At 40.9% G+C, this 21,073-nt stretch overlaps 1 protein-coding gene across 5 annotated transcripts in view; it reads left to right on the plus strand.

Annotated features, from left to right (window-relative positions):
• The window catches only part of cpxm2 (carboxypeptidase X (M14 family), member 2), a 268,101-nt gene that overhangs the window by 10,072 nt on the left and 236,956 nt on the right, over window positions 1-21,073 (plus strand). For 4 of the 5 annotated variants that reach the window (XM_059532918.1, XM_059532920.1, XM_059532917.1 and 1 more), the window contains exons 7-14: window positions 739-827; window positions 1,175-1,298; window positions 2,095-2,291; window positions 2,734-2,913; window positions 5,395-5,692; window positions 5,770-5,909; window positions 6,923-7,022; window positions 7,132-7,377. In XM_059532918.1, coding sequence (XP_059388901.1) covers window positions 739-827; window positions 1,175-1,298; window positions 2,095-2,291; window positions 2,734-2,913; window positions 5,395-5,692; window positions 5,770-5,909; window positions 6,923-7,022; window positions 7,132-7,373 — 1,370 coding nt within the window. In that variant the 3' untranslated portion in view covers window positions 7,374-7,377. Of the gene's footprint in view, window positions 1-738; window positions 828-1,174; window positions 1,299-2,094; window positions 2,292-2,733; window positions 2,914-5,394; window positions 5,693-5,769; window positions 5,910-6,922; window positions 7,023-7,131; window positions 7,435-21,073 lie in introns of those variants that run through there. The other variant, XM_059532915.1, reaches the window with a different exon arrangement.

Genomic DNA, 21,073 nt, shown 5'->3' on the forward strand with positions numbered 1-21,073 from the left:
TGTATATCTGTGTGTGTGTGTGTGTGTGTGTGTGTGTGAGTGTGAGTGTGTGTGCGAGTGTGAGTGTGAGTATGTGATTGAGTGTGTGTGTATATCTGTGTGTGTGTGTGTGTGTGTGTGTGTGTGAGTGTGAGTGTGTGTGCGAGTGTGAGTGTGAGTATGTGATTGAGTGTGTGTGTATATCTGTGTGTGTGTGTGTGTGTGTGTGTTTGTGTGTGTGTGGGTGTGTGTGTGTGTGTGTGTGTGTGTGTCTGTGTGTGTGTGTGAACATGTGATTGAGTGAGTGTATGTTTGTGTGTGTGTGTGAATGTGTGAGTGTGTGTGTGAGTATGTGAGTGTGTGTGTGTGTGTGTGTGTGTGTGCGTGTGTGGTGTGTGTGTGTGAGAGAGAGTGTGTGTGTGAGAGTGAGTGAGGGTCTGTGTATGTGTGTGTGAGTGAGCGAGTGTGTGTCTGTATATATGTGATGCAGTGATCCTGACCCACACACTTACATAAAAAAACACACACACAGTGTTTTGATCCTACTGGTTTGTTGAACCTCTAATAATGAATTTGTGTGTAATAAATAAGTGTAATTAAAAATATCTAAATAAATCAATGTTAAAATAAATCACTTCATAAAACTGATTAAATCATAAAAATGGCAAATAAACTGAAAAATAAAATGCTTACTAAAAGTAATGATATCATAAAACTGTCAAAATACTCTTTCTCATTTGTTTTTAATGTTTCTTGTAGATCCAAACAATTATTATCGGCGACGAAATGAAGTGACCACGACAGACAACCTGGACTTCAGACACCATAGTTATAAGGAGATGAGACAGGTGCCAAATGACTTAATCTTTATGACAGATAATATAATACACAGAGAGACCAAACTTCTGAGAGTCCATACAGGATTCTTCATTTCCTCATCATCAATGTGGTGCTAATGTGATTGCATTACTACTCACTGTGTTCCTATTCAATACTGTAGAGTTGCTGTGACACAATCTGTATTGCTAAATGCGCTATATAAATAAATGTGACTTGACTTGATTATTTGATTAAGGATGGAGAGATTCTGCAGTGTCTCTTGCCATTGTCAGTAGATGTGTGTCAGTGACTGTGGCATGTTTGGTTGTATTTTGAGATGTAGCACATGTTAATGTGTTGTGTTTCTGTTTTTCAGCTGATGAAGGTGGTGAATGAAATGTGTCCAAACATCACACGCATCTACAACATCGGCAAGAGCTACAAAGGACAGAAGCTCTATGCCATCGAGATCTCAGATAACCCTGGAGAACATGAGCTCGGTAACACACGTGTGCATCAATCTCAGTGGCGGATCTAGAGATTTTTTCCTGGGGTGGCAAAGGGGTGGCATGAGGTTTCAGGAGGGGGGGGGGGGCATCTAAATCTGCGATTTCTGTTTGAGAGGGTTTTTTTATGTTCATAGCCTACACGTTCAACGTGTAGGCTATGAACATAAAAATATACTTAAAAAAATATTATCTGATTTATAAATGGGGTGAGGTGGCAAGACTGAGGTGGCAAGACTGTATCCCAGGGATGGCAGCTGCCACCCTTTGCCACCACGAAGATCCGCCTCTGATCAACCTGAAACACACCTGTGATATGAGTGTGTGGGTTGAGTGATGTTGTGTGTGTTGTGTAAAGATGAGTTTCAAGTTATAGCAAGTCACCATTATTTATATAGCACTTTTAACAATGCAACATGTGAAGCATTAAAAGCAACGGTCCTAATACTGAGCTTTGTGGTACTCCATACTGCACTTTTTGATTGTATTAGTAACAGTAGTTCATAAAGTCATTACTGCTGCTGTTGGGAAATTCCAACAATTCCAAGTACTTTCCCACCATGTAATACAAAATACCCCTAATGTTGTTTTCCGGGCTGCTCTCTTTAGGGTGCGAGTGTGCTCATTATACCACAGTATCAGACTGTTTTTCTTAATTTTCTTTAAACATAAAGGAGTAACTGTGTCTAAAATGCTAGAAAAGAGGGAGTCCATAGTTTCTGTTACATCATCAAGTTGTTCTGAGCTATCGTGTGATGATGATGGTGTGTGTGTGTGTGTGTGTTCACAGGTGAGCCGGAGTTTCGCTACACGGCTGGTTCCCACGGTAACGAGGTTCTGGGCCGCGAGCTGCTGCTGCTTCTCATGCAGTTCATGTGTCAGGAGTATCTGAGCGGAAACACACGCATCCGGCGGCTCGTGGATGAGACACGCATCCACCTGCTGCCCTCCATCAACCCCGACGGCTACGAGAAGGCCTCCGAAATGGTGTGTCGCTATAAACCATAACCCTGCAATATTGATATGCATTACTGCTCAGAAGATTAGAATCATTAGGATTTATTAATGTTTCTCAAATAACTCTCATCTGCTCACAGAGGCTACATTTATTTGATCAAAATTTGTAAAAACTGATTATTATCTGATTATTATCAATGTTGAACACAGTTGTGCTGCACAATTTTTTTGTGATACATTTTATTTTTCAGGATTCAAAGATGAACAGAATGTTCAAAAGAACAGCATTTATTTGAAATAGAAATCTTCTGTAACATTATAAATGTCTTTACTGGCACTTTTGATCAGTTTAATGCAGCCTTGATGAATAAAAGTATCCATTGTTTATATCAGCACTGGTTAAAATCAGATCTGCTCAGGTTTCTCTGTTGTAGCCGTGGATGCAGTGTCTCTTCTGGCTTCTGGTTCCCAGGGTTCGGAGCTCAGCGGCTGGTCTCTGGGCCGCTGGAGTCAGGACGGTCTGGACATCCATCACAACTTCCCTGACCTCAACTCGGTTCTCTGGGAAGCAGAAGCCCGGAAATGGGTCCCACGCAAATTCCACAACCACCACGTGCCCATCCCGGACTGGTACCGCTCCACAAACGCCACCGTGAGTCCGGAGCCCATGTGATGGTGATGATGGTGATGATGATGTTTGTATTCGTGCGGTGATGATGTGCAGGGTGTTTGTGGATGTGTGTAGCTGAAGATGAAGTTTCCAGGAATCTCTGTGACTGTGTGTCTGATGAAAGCGTGTCAGAGATGCTTTCATGATGAGAAACATCTGACTGACATCTGCTGATAATAACAGAGATCTGGAGTCGATCGTCACATTCATGAGATCAGATCAAACACATTTGCTGAACAGATGATCATTTTGTCAGATAATTTAATTCAAAAGTGACTGATTATTGATTTGAGATCTAGATTTGTCCATCACTTATACAATGTAAAAATAAACAAGACAAACACTCTTACAATGTATAATTATTATAATCCAACGACAATCTTTGTCTTCATCTGTTTCAGCTCTTTGTCTCTCTTACTTTTGTTTTCTTGCATTAACTGGATTCTCCTGAGCTTCTAGGCATCTGTCAAAGGTTTTCTATTCATCACTAATATTCTGATATAAACATACATGAACTAGAGCCGCTAACAGACAAATCTGAGTCACCAGACAGCGCCAGTTCATTTGTGTGAGAAAAGAGTTAAATCATGTTTATTTCTGTAGTGCTTTATACAACTGATTCAAAGCAGCCTGACAGAAATAAAAAGGAAAATAACAGTGTGAAAGTTGCAAAATCCATTGTTTATGAAACTAATCTGACTCAGCTCTAAAGTAGCTCAACATAAAACCGTTATTCAGATTGAGTTCAGGTTTTCTTCATCTGTGACAGTGCAGTTGAATTATTAAGATTTCCGAATATGAATAGACTTTTAATCTCATATTAGAGAGCAGGGGTGTAACGGGACACAAATATGATGATTTTGATGTCACAGTTCAGTATAGTTTCTGTATATCAGGGGAACCAAAAAAAACGCTCTTTCTTTAAATAAAGTTATAATTAAAATTTTCTTAGAAATAAAAATCTACCTCAGCTAAAGCTCTAAACTATAGGCAACCCTTTTACATTAAAATAAAGTTACAATTAACAACAGAGCCCAAACCTAAATTTAATTACTATTTATTTTTAAATATAATAATCAACACTCAACTTTAAAAAATTTATGCAAACATGTAAATTGCATATCAAACAGTTTCTAAGTGAACTTCTAAATGATAGAAGTTCTTGTTGTTGTTGAAATATATTTATGCAGTGGCTGTCATAACTTGTTTCTTAACATATTTATTTAAACATACATTAAATAATAAAGTTATATCCATTAAATTGTAAAGTAAAACATAATGAGTATATAGTCTGATGTTTTGTGAAATGTTGTTCTCTAGACTTAATTTCTCTGCTGAACTAACGAGCTGTGGACACTGATGATGATTTGCCTGAGGTAAATTAAATGCTACGTGACATTTTGTTTACAAGCAGATGTTCATGGATCTTTATTTTGCATTAAAACTAGAAGTAAAAAGGAAGGGATGATCGCACTGCTGCGTTTATACAGTGAAATATTATCGTCAAAGAACATCATTAATGGTTTGAATTTCCTAAAGAAAATTGTCATAATTTGAAAGATTAGAATGATTCTTATTCAAAATAACAATAAAAAAAAACTAAATTTCCAATAAAGTTCCACTTGTACCTGGTTAAAACAATGATGTATTTGTTTGGTACACATGCATACCATTTTCTGTACAAATATATGTACCGTTACACCCCTAGTGATGCATATCACACACTAGTGTGGAACTGTTTCACGTGTCTTAAAACTCATCAGTGTCCTGCAGCACAGAAGCAGTCATCAGTGTCACAGCTATATCTGTAGAAACAGACAACAATACACTGTATGAGTCACAATTATACATTTCTCTTTTATGCCAAAAATCATTAGGATATTAAGATCCTGATATTTTCTACCGTGAATATATCAAAACTTCATTTTTGATTAGTAATATGCATTGTTAAGAACTTAATTTGAACAACTTTAAAGATGATTTTCTCAATATAATTTTTTTCCAGATTTTCAAATAGTTGTATCTCAGACAAATATTGTCCTCCGAACAAACACACATCAATGGAGAGATGATTTATTCAGCTTGATGTGATGTGACATACAGCCAAGTATGTTGACACATACTCAGAATTTGTGCTCTGCATTTAACCCATCCAAAGTGCACGCGCACACACACACACACACACACACCCGGAGCAGTGGGCATCATTTATGATGCGGTGTCTGGGGAGCAGTTTTGGGGGTTCAGTGTCTTGCTCAAGGGCTCCTCAGTCGTGGTATTACCAGCCCGAGACTTGAACCCACAACCCTAGGGTTAGGAGTCAAACTCTCTGACCACTAGGCCACGACTTCCTTGATGATGATGTATGAGTCTCAATTTTGAAAAATTTACCCATATAACTGGTTTTGTGCTCCAAGGTCACATATGTTCCCATTAATAGGTTGCTCTGACCTCTGACCCCAGGTGGCGGTGGAGACACGTGCTCTGGTGTCATGGATGGAGAAGATCCCGTTTGTGTTGGGAGGAAACCTGCAGGGCGGAGAGCTGGTGGTGACGTTCCCGTTTGACCGCACGCGCTCAGTGACGGTGCTCCGCGAGGCTACGCCCACCGCAGATGACCACGTGTTCCGCTGGCTGGCCTTCTCCTACGCCTCCACTCACCGGCTCATGACCCACGCCAGCCGCAGGGTCTGCCACACCGACGACTTCGCCAAGGAAGACGGCACCATCAACGGAGCCTCGTGGCACACGGCTGCAGGAAGTGAGGACACATCAGCACACGCAAATCTAAATGAGGAGATCCGTACGTCTCGTTAACCACTCGCTGTTCGTTAACAGGTATTAATGACTTCAGTTACCTGCACACCAACTGCTTCGAGCTCTCCATGTACGTGGGCTGTGATAAATTCCCACACGAGACCGAACTACCGGAGGAGTGGGAGAACAACCGCGAATCACTGCTCGTCTTCATGGAGCAGGTGATCAAACACACACAGACATTCAGATACACACACAGACAAACACACACACATGTTTGTTTTTATGAAAAGTGGGAGTTCATCCCATAGGCGTAATGGTTTTTATACTGTACAAACTGTATATTCTATGGCCCTACACCTAACCTTCATCCTCACAGGAAACTTTGTGCATTTTTACTTTCTCAAAAAAAAAAAAACTCATTCTATATGATTTATAAGCGTTTTGAAAAATGGGGACACGGGTTATTTCCTCATAAGTCACCCTTTCCTTGTAATACCTGTGTCATACCCATGTCATTATACAGAGTTGTGTCCTGATATGCTGCCTGTTTGGCCCCGCCCCTTCCGATTCACATAGCTGCCTGTTTAGCCCCGCCCATTCTGATTCACATTGCTGCCTGTTTAGCCCCGCCCCTTCCGATTCACATAGCTGCCTGTTTAGCCCCGCCCCTTCCGATTCACATTGCTGCCTTTTTAGCCCGGGGAGCAACTGGGGGTTTAGTACCTTGCTCAAGGGCACTTCAGTCATGGGTATTGAGGGAGGAAGAGAGCACTGTTCATTCACTCCCTCCCACCTACAACTCCTGCCAGCATCAAGACTCGAACCAGCAACCTTCAGGTAACTAGTCCAACTCTCTAACCATTAGGCCACAGCTGCCCCACAGCTGTTTAGCCCCGCCCACCGATTTTATAGCACTGCCTGTTTAGCTCCGCCCACTGATTCAACATTGCTGCCTGTTTAGCCCCACCCACTGATTTTACCGCACTGCCTATTTAGCTCCGCCCATTTCACTTCATTTTACCGCGGATTCTTTTACGAACAAGGCACAATTCGAAAACAGCACTGAAAATAGATTCTAAATTATAATGTTTAATGATTTAAAAAATATTGATAACATTGAGTGGACCTCAGAGAACAGTCAAATAAAAAACAGAGGCAGTTCATGACACCTTTAAATTCAGTTGAGTATAAGAGTGACAGTCACATGGTGGAACATGTTGTGTTTGTCCAGGTGCATCGTGGGATCAAAGGTGTTGTCAGGGATGTTCAGGGCAAAGGCATCGCTAACGCCATCATCGCTGTGGAGGGAATCAATCATGACATTCGCACAGGTGAAGCTCTGAGAACAAACTCTGAACTGAATCAGTGTTCACACGCCTGACAGTGCTTAGCCTCGTTTGACAGCAGATATTGATGGCTGTGCTTGACTGTGTCTCTCAGCGTCTGACGGTGATTATTGGCGTCTGCTGAACCCCGGAGAGTATCGTGTTATGGTCCGCGCCGAGGGCTTCAGCGTCAGCAGCAAGGTTTGCACGGTGGGATACGACATCGGAGCCAGCAGGTGCGACTTTGTGCTCGGCCGCTCCAACCTGTCACGCATCAAAGAGATCATGCAGAAGTACAACAAGCAGCCAATCAGCACGAGACTGAGACTGAGTCAGCGCCGCCTACTGGACACATAGAGAGGTGTGTGTGTGTGAGAGAGAGAGAGAGAGAGAGAGTGTGTGTGTCTCTGTGTGTGTGTGTGTGTGTGTGTGTGTGTGTGCGTGTGTGTGGGTGTGAGTGTGTGTGAGAGAGAGAGAGAGAGAGAGAGTGTGTGTCTCTGTGTGTGAGAGTGTGTGAGTGTGTGTGAGTGAGTGAGTGAGTGAGAGAGTGTGTGTGTCTCTGTGTGTGTGAGAGTGTGTGTGTGTGTGTCTTTGTCCCAGTGAGAGTGTGTGTCTGTGTGTGTGTGTGTGTGTGTGTGTGTGAAAGTGTGAACACAAGTGATCCTCCTCATGAGAGACTCTTTCCTGGACTGAACACAAGCATCTGATGTTCACTAATAATCACCTTGTGACGAGTGGGGCGGGGCCAAGGGACGTGGGAGCGAGGCCGGTGGAGTGATTGGAGATGAGCTACACCTGTTCGACCCACCTGTCACACACCTGTATTATTTACAGGAGCTGTTTATCAAGAGAATATTTTATAGTTTCATATAATCTTTTCATGAATGTTTATTGGCTTTAATATATTTCTAATGAATCAGATCATTCCTGCATCTTGTCTAACAATTCATTAACAAGTGAATGTGAGTCCAGCTCTGCTCCTTCATTACTCAGAATGTGACGTTCGTTATAAGCTCATATATGACACTAACGAAGTTTAAAACAATAAAGAATTAATTCCTCCCAGTTACTCTGAATAACTCGTTCTTAAATGGGTTCTTACATCATTTCTTGAACAGTTCTGTATCAGTCAGTTTCAGTCTGGTTCTATCTCGCTCAAGCAGTGCAGCAGATGCTCGCAACGACAGGTCATGGGTTCGATTCCCAGCAATTGTTTGGATAAAAGCCTTATATCAGTGTCTTCTGATTGTCTTTTTAGTGTTACATCTACATAAGTTTGCCATCTTCCTTTAAAATACTGTTTAGTTGGAAATTCTGTAATTTCTGAGAATGTATTAAATATTTTCAACAAAATGTATTGAATGTTCTTTATTCATACATACACCAACGGCAACAATAAAGCTTCAGAAAACTGATCATAATTAATCTAATGTTCAATCAGTGAGTGTTTGTGTGTGATTGTATATATGTGTGTGTGTCTCTTCTGTTCTGCATGTGTTTGATATCTGAAGTGTCTTCATGAGGAACAGGAACAGCTTCTGATCCTCTCAGATCCTCGAGCTCCTCCTGCTGTTCACTCAGGACTATTGAACCTTCGTTGTGCGAGCAGGACTCTTTCTGCATCATGATGAGTTCAGTGGAGACTCTGGTGTACTTTATTTTATTTTTTAATTTGGTTAGTTCTCCTACACATCATCTGCAGTGTTCATCCCAGTCTATCCCTTGATCAGGTGATCAGATGCTTGTGTGATCACTTTTGTTTCCCAGAGGAACATTACAGCATCAGTTGTGTGAATCTCCAGAAAAGGCAGAAGAAGCGTGTAACGTCAGTCCAGCCGCAGTGAGTCACTTCTGATTTCTACCAAAATTACCATTTTTAATGCTGGAAGTGTTTGAATATTATTCATTTCAGCGTTTGGTGTGAGACGCTTGACATTCAGGTTGAAGTTTGAAACTGAAAGGAGTCAGTAAATGTGTCCTCTGACCTTCATCACCTTCTTCTTCATCACCAGGATTCAGTCCTGAGCAGTTCCTCTCTGCGAGAGCAGAACATCACGAGCGTCAGGAGCTCAGTTTGGATCTTTCTGGAGGAGCTTCGTCCTGTGTTTGATTCGATCCATGAGCTCTGATCGATGCTCTGGTGATCAGAAACCCCTTCGCTTCATTACAGCTCGCCTGATTCATAATTAATACATTTATCAAAGTACTGAGAGGAGCCTGTGGAGCAGAGGCTAAAATCATGGAGCGCTGGCTCTCGGCTAATAAGAGCCGTCAGAGTAATGGAGGGTGAGAGTATGACACACAGGGGTGGACTGTCCATCCAAAGGCTGTAGGCCTGCTGGTTCGTCATCAAAGAAAAATACTTATATGTTTGGATTGTTTGGAAATCTGTTATTTAAATCGTTATCACAACACTATGCACAAACAACTTGGACGCCAGAGTTGCACTTGCTTCAAATTTCAAAGGTAAAATGCATTGTTAACAAAAGCTTTTTGCCGAATGCATGACAGAACTGTTTGCACTGAACTATGTTCTTAGTGTTTCCGCGGGTCCTTAAACACACTGAAGTTAAATCGTTTCAATTTAAGGCTATGTAAACTCTTAAATGATACAGAAAGTCTTAATTATAAGAGGTCTTAAATTTGGGGACAGAGAGACAAGAATTACAATATAGATTAGTATGCAGATTAAACTTCAAAAGGCTATGATTTCACTGAATAAACTTGAGTGCTGCTGCTTTGTTCCGCGGTTACCAGGGAAACTGATATTTCTTCAGTTGGTAAAGTGCCCCCTGCTGGCAGAGAATGGATGTGTTTGTCAATAAGCCCTCTGATGTTTTTGCTACATATTTTTAAATGTGAAAAAATTGGATTGACAAAAAGCTAATGCATTATAAAAATTGAAACATTTAAGACACTAAGATATATTTAAGTAATTTAATATAATAATAATAATTGTTTAAATTATTATAATAATTCATACTTTTGATGCTTAACTTTCCTTAAAAATTGATTAAAGGCTGAAATGTGAAGAGCAGGTCTTAAAAAGTCTTTAAAGCTCTTAAAATATATTTTACAAATCCTACAGTTAACTGGTTATTTTATGGTACCATTTTGAATAAGTATTTATTTATTTATTTTTAATAAGCACTTTTTAACTGTCCTCTTATGTTGTTTATTAATGTATGTTTACTTTTAAGATCTAGATCTACTGAGTTCGAAAATAGAGTTATTAATAGAGAGTCTTTTTGAGTCTGTTTGAGTCTGTTTGAGTATGTTTGAGTCTGTTTGAGTCAGTTTCAGTCTGGTTCAGTCAGTTTCAGTCAGTTTCAGTCCGTTTCAGTCCGTTTCAGTCTGGTTCAGTCTGTTTCAGTCTGTCTGAGTCTGTTTGAGTATTTTTCAGTCTGTTTGAGTCTGGTTCAGTCTGTTTGAGTCTATTTGAGTCTGTTTGAGTCTGTTTGAGTCTGTTTCAGTCTGTTTCATTCTGGTTCAGTCTGTTTCAGCCAGTTTCAGTCTGTTTGAGTCTGTCTGAGTCTGTTTCAGTCAGTTTCAGTCTGGTTCAGTCTGTTTCAGTCTGTCTGAGTCTGTTTGAGTATTTTTCAGTCTGTTTGAGTATTTTTCAGTCTGGTTCAGTCAGTTTCAGTCTGTTTGAGTCTGGTTCAGTCTCTGAGTCTGTTTGAGTCTGTTTGAGTCTGTTTCAGTCTGTTTGAGTCTGTTTCAGTCTGTTTGAGTCTGTTTCAGTCAGTTTCAGTCAGTTTCAGTCAGTTTCAGTCTGGTTCAGTCTGTTTCAGTCTGTCTGAGTCTGAGTATTATTCAGTCTGTTTGAGTCTGGTTCAGTCTCTGAGTCTGTTTGAGTCTGTTTGAGTCTGGTTCAGTCTGTTTGAGTCTGTTTCAGTCTGTTTGAGTCTGTTTCAGTCTGTTTGAGTCTGTTTCAGTCAGTTTCAGTCTGGTTCAGTCTGTTTCAGTCTGTCTGAGTCTGAGTATTATTCAGTCTGTTTGAGTATATTTCAGTCTGGTTCAGTCAGTTTCAGTCTGTTTGAGTCTGGTTCAGTCTGTTTGAGTCTGGTTCAGTCTCTGAGTCTGTTTGAGTCTGTTTGAGTATGGTTTAGTCTGTTTGAGTCTGTTTGAGACTGGTGCCGTCTGTTTGAGTCTGGTTTCGTCTGTTTGAGTTTGTTTCAGTCTGTTTGAGTTTGTTTGAATCTGTTTGAGTCTGTTTCAGTCAGTTTCAGTCTGTTTGAGTCTGGTTCAGTCTGTTTCAGTCTGTTTCAGTCAGGTTCAGTCAGTTTCAGTCTGTTTGAGTATGTTTGAGTATTTTTCAGTCTGTTTGAGTCTGGTTCAGTCTGTTTGAGTCTATTTGAGTCTGTTTGAGTCTGGTTCAGTCTGTTTGAGTCTGTTTCAGTCTGTTTGAGTCTGGTTCAGTCTGTTTCAGCCAGTTTCAGTCTGTTTGAGTCTGTCTGAGTGTGTTTCAGTCAGTTTCAGTCTGGTTCAGTCTGTTTCAGTCTGTCTGAGTCTGTTTGAGTATTTTTCAGTCTGTTTGAGTATTTTTCAGTCTGGTTCAGTCAGTTTCAGTCTGTTTGAGTCTGGTTCAGACTCTGAGTCTGTTTGAGTCTGTTTCAGTCTGTTTGAGTCTGGTTCAGTCTGTTTGAGTCTGTTTCAGTCTGTTTGAGTCTGTTTCAGTCAGTTTCAGTCTGGTTCAGTCTGGTTCAGTCTGTTTCAGTCTGGTTCAGTCAGTTTCAGTCTGGTTCAGTCAGTTTCAGTCTGTTTGAGTCTGGTTCAGTCTGTTTGAGTCTGTTTGAGTCTGTTTGAGTCTGGTTTAGTCTGTTTGAGTCTGTTTGAGACTGGTTCCGTCTGTTTGAGTGTGGTTTCGTCTGTTTGAGTTTGTTTCAGTCTGTTTGAGTTTGTTTGAGTCTGTTTGAGTCTGTTTCAGTCAGTTTCAGTCTGTTTGAGTCTGGTTCAGTCTGTTTCAGTCTGTTTCAGTCTGTTTCAGTCAGGTTCAGTCTGGTTCAGTCAGTTTCAGTCTGTTTGAGTATGTTTCAGTCTGTTTCAGTCTGTTTCAGTCAATTTCAGTCTGGTTCAGTCTGTTTCAGTCTGTTTCAGTCAGTTTCAGTCAGTTTCAGTCTGGTTCAGTCTGGTTCAGTCTGTTTCAGTCTGTCTGAGTCTGTTTGAGTATGTTTCAGTCTGTCTGAGTCTGTTTGAGTATTTTTCAGTCTGTTTGAGTCTAGTTCAGTCTGTTTGAGTCTATTTGAGTCTGGTTCAGTCTGTTTGAGTCTGTTTCAGTCTGTTTGAGTCTGGTTCAGTCTGTTTCAGTCAGTTTCAGTCTGTTTGAGTCTGTCTGAGTCTGGTTCAGTCTGTTTCAGTCTGTCTGAGTCTGTTTCAGTCTGTCTGAGTCTGTTTGATTATTTTTCAGTCTGTTTGAGTATTTTTCAGTCTGGTTCAGTCAGTTTCAGTCTGTTTGAGTCTGGTTCAGTCTGTTTGAGTCTGGTTCAGTCTCTGAGTCTGTTTGAGTCTGTTTGAGTCTGGTTCAGTCTCTGAGTCTGTTTGAGTCTGTTTCAGTCTGTTTGAGTCTGGTTCAGTCTGTTTGAGTCTGTTTCAGTCAGTTTCAGTCTGGTTCAGTCTGTTTCAGTCTGTCTGAGTCTGTTTGAGTATTTTTCAGTCTGTTTTAGTATTTTTCAGTCTGGTTCAGTCAGTTTCAGTCTGTTTGAGTCTGGTTCAGTCTGTTTGAGTCTGGTTCAGTCTCTGAGTCTGTTTCAGTCTGTTTCAGTCTGTTTGAGTCTGGTTCAGTCTGTTTCAGTCTGTTTCAGTCTGGTTCAGTCTGGTTCAGTCAGTTTCAGTCTGTTTGAGTATGTTTGAGTCTGTTTCAGTCTGTTTCAGTCAATTTCAGTCTGGTTCAGTCTGTTTGAGTCTGTTTGAGTCTGTTTCAGTCTGTTTCAGTCAGTTTCAGTCTGGTTCAGTCTGGTTCAGTCTGTTTCAGCCTGTCTGAGTCTGTTTGAGTATTTTTCAGTCTGTTTGAGTCTGGTTCAGTCTGTTTGAGTCTATTTGAGTCTGTTTGAGTCTGGTTCAGTCTGTTTGAGTCTGTTTCAGTCTGTTTGAGTCTGGTTCAGTCTGTTTGAGTCTGGTTCAGTCTGTTTCAGTCAGTTTCAGTCTGGTTCAGTCTGTCTGAGTCTGTTTCAGTCAGTTTCAGTCTGGTTCAGTCTGTTTCAGTCTGTCTGAGTCTGTTTGAGTATTTTTCAGTCTGTTTGAGTATTTTTCAGTCTGGTTCAGTCAGTTTCAGTCTGTTTGAGTGTGGTTCAGTCTGTTTGAGTCTGGTTCAGTCTGTTTGAGTCTGTTTGAGTCTGTTTGAGTCTGTTTGAGTCTGTTTCAGTCAGTTTCAGTCTGGTTCAGTCTGTTTCAGTCTGTCTGAGTCTGTTTGAGTATTTTTCAGTCTGTTTGAGTATTTTTCAGTCTGGTGCAGTCAGTTTCAGTCTGTTTGAGTCTGGTTCAGTCTGTTTGAGTCTGGTTCAGTCTCTGAGTCTGTGTGAGTCTGTTTGAGTCTGGTTTAGTCTGTTTGAGACTGGTTCCGTCTGTTTGAGTCTGGTTTCGTCTGTTTGAGTTTGTTTCAGTCTGTTTGAGTCTGTTTGAGTCTTATTCAGTCTGTTTGAGTCTGTTTGAGTCTGTTTGAGTCTGTTTCAGTCTGGTTCAGTCTGTTTCAGTCTGATTGAGTCTGTTTGAGTATGTTTCAGTCTGTCTGAGTCTGTTTGAGTATTTTTCAGTCTGTTTGAGTCTGGTTCAGTCTCTGAGTCTGTTTGAGTCTGTTTGAGTCTGGTTTAGTCTGTTTGAGACTGGTTCCGTCTGTTTGAGTCTGGTTTCGTCTGTTTGAGTTTGTTTCAGTCTGTTTGAGTCTGTTTCAGTCTGTTTGAGTCTGTTTGAGTCTGTTTCAGTCTGGTTCAGTCTGTTTCAGTCTGATTGAGTCTGTTTGAGTATGTTTCAGTCTGTCTGAGTCTGTTTGAGTATTTTTCAGTCTGTTTGAGTCTGGTTCAGTCTGTTTGAGTCTATTTGAGTCTGTTTGAGTCTGGTTCAATCAGTTTCAGTCTGGTTCAGTCTGTTTCAGTCTGTCTGAGTCTGTTTGAGTATTTTTCAGTCTGTTTGAGTATTTTTCAGTCTGGTTCAGTCTGTTTCAGTCTGTCTGAGTCTGTTTGAGTATTTTTCAGTCTGTCTGAGTCTGTTTGAGTATTTTTCAGTCTGTTTGAGTCTGGTTCAGTCTGTTTGAGTCTATTTGAGTCTGGTTCAGTCTGTTTGAGTCTGTTTCAGTCTGGTTCAGTCTGTTTCAGTCTGTCTGAGTCTGTTTGAGTATTTTTCAGTCTGTTTGAGTATTTTTCAGTCTGGTTCAGTCAGTTTCTGTCTGTTTGAGTCTGGTTCAGTCTGTTTGAGTCTGGTTCAGTCTCTGAGTCTGTTTGAGTCTGTTTCAGTCTGTTTGAGTCTGTTTCAGTCTGTTTGAGTCTGTTTCAGTCAGTTTCAGTCTGGTTCAGTCTGTTTCAGTCTGTCTGAGTCTGTTTGAGTATTTTTCAGTCTGTTTGAGTATTTTTCAGTCTGGTTCAGTCAGTTTCAGTCTGTTTGAGTCTGGTTCAGTCTGTTTGAGTCTGGTTCAGTCTCTGAGTCTGTTTGAGTCTGGTTTAGTCTGTTTGAGACTGGTTCCGTCTGTTTGAGTCTGGTTTCGTCTATTTGAGTTTGTTTCAGTCTGTTTGAGTTTGTTTGAGTCTGTTTGAGTCTGTTTCAGTCTGTTTCAGTCTGTTTGAGTCTGTTTCAGTCTGTTTGAGTCTGGTTCAGTCTGTTTCAGTCTGTTTCAGTCTGGTTCAGTCAGTTTCAGTCTGTTTCAGTCTGTTTCAGTCTGTCTGAGTCTGTTTGAGTCTGTTTCAGTCTGTTTGAGTCTGTTTCAGTCTGTTTCAGTCTTTTTGAGTCTGGTTCAGTCTGTTTGAGTCTGTTTCAGTCTGGTTCAGTCTGTTTCAGTCTGTTTGAGTCAGTTTCAGTCTGTTTGAGTCTGGTTCAGTCTGTTTCAGTCTGTTTGAGTCTGTTTCAGTAAGTTCCAGTCTGTTTCAGTCTGTTTGAGTCTGTTTCAGTCTGGTTCAGTCTTTTTGAGTCTGGTTCAGTCTGTTTGAGTCTGGTTCAGTCAGTTTGAGTCTGGTTCAGTCTGTTTGAGTCTGGTTCATTCAGTTTGATTCTGTTTTAGTCTGTTTCAGTCTGTTTCAGTCTGTTTGACTCTGTTTCAGTCTTTTTGAGTCTGGTTCAGTCTGTTTGAGTCTGGTTCAGTCAGTATCAGTCAGTTTTAGTCTGTTTGAGTCTGGTTTAGTCTGTTTCAGTCAGTTTGATTCTGTTTGAGTCTGTTTCAGTCAGTTTCAGTCCGTTTGGGTCTGATCGAGTCTGAGTCTGGTTTAGTCGGTTTAAGTCAGTTTCAGTCTTTTTGAGTCTGGTTCAGTCTGTTTGAGTCAGTTTTAGTCTGTTTCAGTCTGTTTGAGTCTGGTTCAGTCTGTTTCAGTCTGTTTCAGTCTGGTTCAGTCAGTTTCAGTCTGTTTGGGTATGTTTGAGTCTGTTTGAGTCTGTTTGAGTCTGGTTCAGTCTGTTTCAGTCAGTTTCAGTCAGTTTCAGGCTGGTTCAGTCAGTTTCAGTCTGTTTGAGTCTGTTTGAGTCTGTTTGAGTCTGTTTGAGTCTGTTTCAGTCTGTCTGAGTCTGTTTGAGTCTGTTTGAGTATTTTTCAGTCTGGTTCAGTCAGTTTCAGTCTGTTCGAGTTTGAGTCAGTTTCAGTCTTTTTGAGTCTGGTTCAGTCTGTTTGAGTCTGGTTCAGTCTGTTTGAGTCTGTTTCAGTCTGGTTCAGTCTGTTTGAGTCTGTTTGAGTCAGTTTCAGTCTTTTTGAGTCTGTTTCAGTCTTTTTGAGTCTGTTTCAGTAAGTTCCAGTCTGTTTCAGTCTGTTTGAGTCTGTTTCAGTCTGGTTCAGTCTTTTTGAGTCTGGTTCAGTCTGTTTGAGTCTGGTTCAGTCAGTTTGAGTCTGGTTCAGTCTGTTTGAGTCTGGTGCAGTCAGTTTGATTCTGTTTTAGTCTGTTTCAGTCTGTTTGAGTCTGTTTCAGTCTGTTTGACTCTGTTTCAGTCATTTTCAGTCTGGTTCAGTCTGTTTCAGTCAGTTTCAGTCTGGTTCAGTCAGTTTCAGTCTGTTTCAGCCAGTTTCAGTCTGTTTCAGCCAGTTTCAGTCTGTTTGAGTCTGTTTGAGTCAGTTTCAGTCTGTTTGAGTCTGGTTCAGTCAGTTTTAGTCTGTTTGAGTCTGGTTTTGTCTGTTTCAGTCAGTTTGATTCTGTTTCAGTCTGTTTCAGTCTGTTTGGGTCTGTTCGAGTCTGAGTCTGTCTGAGTCTGTTTCAGTCAGTTTCAGTCTGGTTCAGTCTGTTTCAGTCTGTCTGAGTCTGTTTGAGTATTTTTCAGTCTGTTTGAGTATTTTTCAGTCTGGTTCAGTCTGGTTCAGTCAGTTTCAGTCTGTTTGAGTCTGGTTCAGTCTGTTTGAGTCTGGTTCAATCTCCCAGTCTGTTTGAGTCTGTTTCAGTCTGTTTGAGTCTGGTTCAGTCTGTTTGAGTCTGTTTGAATCTGTTTCAGTCAGTTTCAGTCTGTTTCAGTCTGTCTGAGTCTGTTTGAGTATTTTTCAGTCTGTTTGAGTATTTTTCAGTCTGGTTCAGTCAGTTTCAGTCTGTTTGAGTCTGGTTTAGTCTGTTTGAGTTTGTTTCAGTCTGTTTGATTTTGTTTGAGTCTGTTTCAGTCTGTTTCAGTCTGGTTCAGTCAGTTTCAGTCTGTTTGAGCATGTTTGAGTCTGTTTCAGTCTGTTTGAGTCTGTTTCAGTCAATTTCAGTCTGGTTCAGTCTGGTTCAGTCTGGTTCAGTCTGTTTCAGTCTGTCTGAGTCTGTTTGAGTCTGTTTGAGTATTTTTCAGTCTGGTTCAGTCAGTTTCAGTCTGTTTGAGTCTGGTTCAGTCTGTTTGAGTCAGTTTCAGTCTTTTTGAGTCTGGTTCAGTCTGTTTCAGTCTGGTTCAGTCTGTTTGAGTCTGTTTGAGTCTGTTTCAGTCTGGTTCAGTCTGTTTGAGTCTGTTTCAGTAAGTTCCAGTCTGTTTCAGTCTGTTTGAGTCTTTTTGAGTCTGGTTCAGTCTGTTTGAGTCTGGTTCAGTCTCTTTCAGTCTGGTTCAGTCTTTTTGAGTCTGGTTCAGTCTGTTTGAGTCTGGTTCAGTCTGTTTGAGTCTGGTTCAGTCAGTTTGATTCTGTTTTAGTCTGTTTCAGTCTGTTTGAGTCTGTTTCAGTCTGTTTGACTCCGTTTCAGTCATTTTCAGTCTGGTTCAGTCTGTTTCAGTCAGTTTCAGTCTGTTTCAGTCTGGTTCAGTCAGTTTCAGTCTGTTTCAGCCAGTTTCAGTCTGTTTGAGTCTGTTTGAGTCAGTTTCAGTCTTTTTGAGTCTGGTTCAGCCAGTTTCAGTCAGTTTTAGTCTGTTTGAGTCTGGTTTAGTCTGTTTCAGTCAGTTTGATTCTGTTGGAGTCTGTTTCAGTCAGTTTCAGTCTGTTTGGGTCTGTTCGAGTCTGAGTCTGGTTCAGTCTGTTTAAGTCAGTTTCAGTCTTTTTGAGTCTGGTTGAGTCTGTTTGAGTCAATTTTAGTCTGTTTCAGTCTGTTTGAGTCTGGTTCAGTCTGTTTCAGTCTGTTTCAGTCTGGTTCAGTCAGTTTCAGTCTGTTTGAGTATGTTTCAGTCTGTTTTAGTCTGGTTCAGTCTGTTTGAGTCTGTTTGAGTCTGTTTGAGTCAGTTTCAGTCTTTTTGAGTCTGGTTCAGTCTGTTTGAGTATGTTTCAGTCTGGTTCAGTCTGTTTGAGTCTGTTTCAGTAAGTTCCAGTCTGTTTCAGTCTGTTTGAGTCTGTTTCAGTCTGTTTCAGTCTGGTTCAGTCTTTTTGAGTCCGGTTCAGTCTGTTTCATTCTGTTTCAGTCTGGTTCAGTCAGTTTCAGTCTGTTTGAGTATGTTTGAGTCTGTTTGAGTCTGTTTCAGTCTGTTTGAGTCTGTTTCAGTCTGTTTGAGTCTGGTTCAGTCTGTTTCAGTCTGTTTCAGTCAGTTTCAGTCTGGTTCAGTCAGTTTCAGTCTGTTTAAGTATGTTTGAGTCTGTTTCAGTCTGTTTGAGTCTGTTTCAGTCAATTTCAGTCTGGTTCAGTCTGTCGGAGTCTGGTTCAGTCTGTTTGAGTCTGGTTCAGTCAGTTTCAGTCAGTTTTAGTCTGTTTGAGTCTGGTTTAGTCTGTTTCAGTCAGTTTGATTCTGTTTGAGTCTGTTTCAGTCAGTTTCAGTCAGTTTCATTCTGTTTGAGTCTGTTCGAGTCTGAGTCTGGTTGAGTCTGGTTCAGTCTGTTTCAGTCTGTTTGAGTCTGGTTCAGTCTGAGTCTGTTTCAGTCTTTTTGAGTCTGTTTCAGTCTGTTTCAGTCTGGTTCAGTCTGTTTGAGTCTGTTTCAGTCAGTTTCAGTCTGTTTTAGTCTGGTTCAGTCTGTTTGAGTCTGTTTCAGTCTGTTTGAGTCTGGTTCAGTCTTTTTGAGTCTGGTTCAGTCTGTTTGAGTCTGTTTCAGTCTGTTTCAGTCGGTTTCAGTCTGGTTCAGTCTGTTTCAGTCTGTTTGAGTCCGGTTCAGTCAGTTTCCATCAGTTTCAGTCAGTTTCAGTCTTTTTGAGTCTGGTTCAGTCTGTTTGAGTCTGGTTCAGTCAGTTTAAGTCAGTTTTAGTCTGTTTGAGTCTGGTTCAGTCTGTTTGAGTCTGTTTCAGTCTGTTTGAGTCTGGTTCAGTCTGTTTCAGTCAGTTTCAGTCTGGTTCAGTCTGTTTCAGTCTGTCTGAGTCTGTTTGAGTATTTTTCAGTCTGTTTGAGTATTTTTCAGTCTGGTTCAGTCTGTTTGAGTCTGGTTTAGTCTCTGAGTCTGTTTGAGTCTGTTTGAGTCTGGTTTAGTCTGTTTGAGTCTGTTTGAGTCTGGTTTAGTCTGTTTGAGTCAGTTTCAGTCTTTTTGAGTCTGGTTCAGTCTGTTTGAGTCTGGTTCAGTCAGTTTCAGTCAGTTTTAGTCTGTTTGAGTCTGGTTTAGTCTGTTTCAGTCAGTTTGATTCTGTTTGAGTCTGTTTCAGTCAGTTTAAGTCTGTTTGGGTCTGTTCGAGTCTGAGTCTGGTTCAGTCTGTTTGAGTCAGTTTCAGTCTTTTTGAGTCTGGTTCTGTCTGTTTGAGTCAGTTTTAGTCTGTTTCAGTCTGTTTCAGTCTGTTTGAGTCTGGTTCAGTCAGTTTCAGTCTGTTTGAGTCTGTTTGAGTCTGTTTGAGTCTGGTTCAGTCTGTTTCAGTCTGTTTCAGTCAGTTTCAGTCTGGTTCAGTCAGTTTGATTCTGTTTGAGTCTGTTTCAGTCAGTTTAAGTCTGTTTGGGTCTGTTCGAGTCTGAGTCTGGTTCAGTCTGTTTGAGTCAGTTTCAGTCTTTTTGAGTCTGGTTCTGTCTGTTTGAGTCAGTTTTAGTCTGTTTCAGTCTGTTTCAGTCTGTTTGAGTCTGGTTCAGTCAGTTTCAGTCTGTTTGAGTCTGTTTGAGTCTGTTTGAGTCTGGTTCAGTCTGTTTCAGTCTGTTTCAGTCAGTTTCAGTCTGGTTCAGTCAGTTTCAGTCTGTTTGAGTATGTTTCAGTCTGTTTCAGTCAATTTCAGTCTGGTTCAGTCTGTCTGAGTCTGGTTCAGTCTGTTTGAGTCTGTTTCAGTCAGTTTCAGTCAGTTTGAGTCTGGTTCAGTCTGTTTGAGTCTGGTTCAGTCTGTTTGAGTCTGTCTGAGTCTGTTTGAGTATGTTTCAGTCTGTCTGAGTCTGTTTGAGTATTTTTCAGTCTGTTTGAGTCTGGTTCAGTCTGTTTGAGTCTATTTGAGTCTGTTTGAGTCTGGTTCAGTCTGTTTGAGTCTGTTTGAGTCTGTTTCAGTCTGTTTCAGTCTGTTTCAGTCAGGTTCAGTCTGGTTCAGTCAGTTTTAGTCTGTTTGAGTCTGTTTGTCAATTTCAGTCAGTTTCAGTCTGTTTCAGTCTGTTTGAGTCTGTTTCAGTCCGTTTCAGTCCGTTTCAGTCAGTTTCAGTCTGGTTCAGTCTGGTTCAGTCTGTCTGAGTCAGTCTGTTTGAGTATTTTTCAGTCAGTTTGAGTCTGGATTAGTCTGTTTCAGTCAGTTTGATTCTGTTTGAGTCTGTTTCAGTCAGTTTGATTCTGTTTGAGTCTGTTCGAGTCTGAGTCTGGTTGAGTCAGTTTCAGTCAGTTTTAGTCTGTTTGAGTCTGTTTCAGTCAGTTTGATTCTGGTTCAGTCTGAGTCTGTTTCAGTCTTTTTGAGCCTGTTTCAGTCTGTTTGAGTCTGATTCAGTCTGTTTGAGTCTGTTTCAGTCAGTTTCAGTCTGTTTGAGTCTGGTTCAGTCTGTTTGAGTCTGTCTGAGTCTGTTTGAGTATGTTTCAGTCTGTCTGAGTCTGTTTGAGTATTTTTCAGTCTGTTTGAGTCTGGTTCAGTCTGTTTGAGTCTATTTGAGTCTGTTTGAGTCTGGTTCAGTCTGTTTGAGTCTGTTTCAGTCTGTTTGAGTCTGGTTCAGTCTGTTTCAGTCAGTTTCAGTCTGGTTCAGTCTGTCTGAGTCTGTTTCAGTCAGTTTCAGTCTGGTTCAGTCTTTTTCAGTCTGTCTGAGTCTGTTTGAGTATTTTTCAGTCTGTTTGAGTATTTTTCAGTCTGGTTCAGTCAGTTTCAGTCTGTTTGAGTGTAGTTCAGTCTGTTTGAGTCTGGTTCAGTCTCTGAGTCTGTTTGAGTCTGGTTCAGTCTGTTTGAGTCTGTTTCAGTCTGTTTGAGTCTGTTTCAGTCAGTTTCAGTCTGGTTCAGTCTGTTTCAGTCTGTCTGAGTCTGTTTGAGTATTTTTTTAGTCTGTTTGAGTTTGTTTGAGTCTGTTTGAGACTGTTTCAGTCTGTTTCAGTCTGTTTGAGTCTGGTTCAGTCTGTTTCAGTCTGTTTCAGTCAGGTTCAGTCAGGTTCAGTCAGTTTTAGTCTGTTTGAGTCTGTTTGTCAATTTCAGTCAGTTTCA

This window comes from Carassius carassius, chromosome 40 (genome assembly GCF_963082965.1).
Source record: "Carassius carassius chromosome 40, fCarCar2.1, whole genome shotgun sequence".
NCBI classification, from domain to species: domain Eukaryota; kingdom Metazoa; phylum Chordata; class Actinopteri; order Cypriniformes; family Cyprinidae; genus Carassius; species Carassius carassius.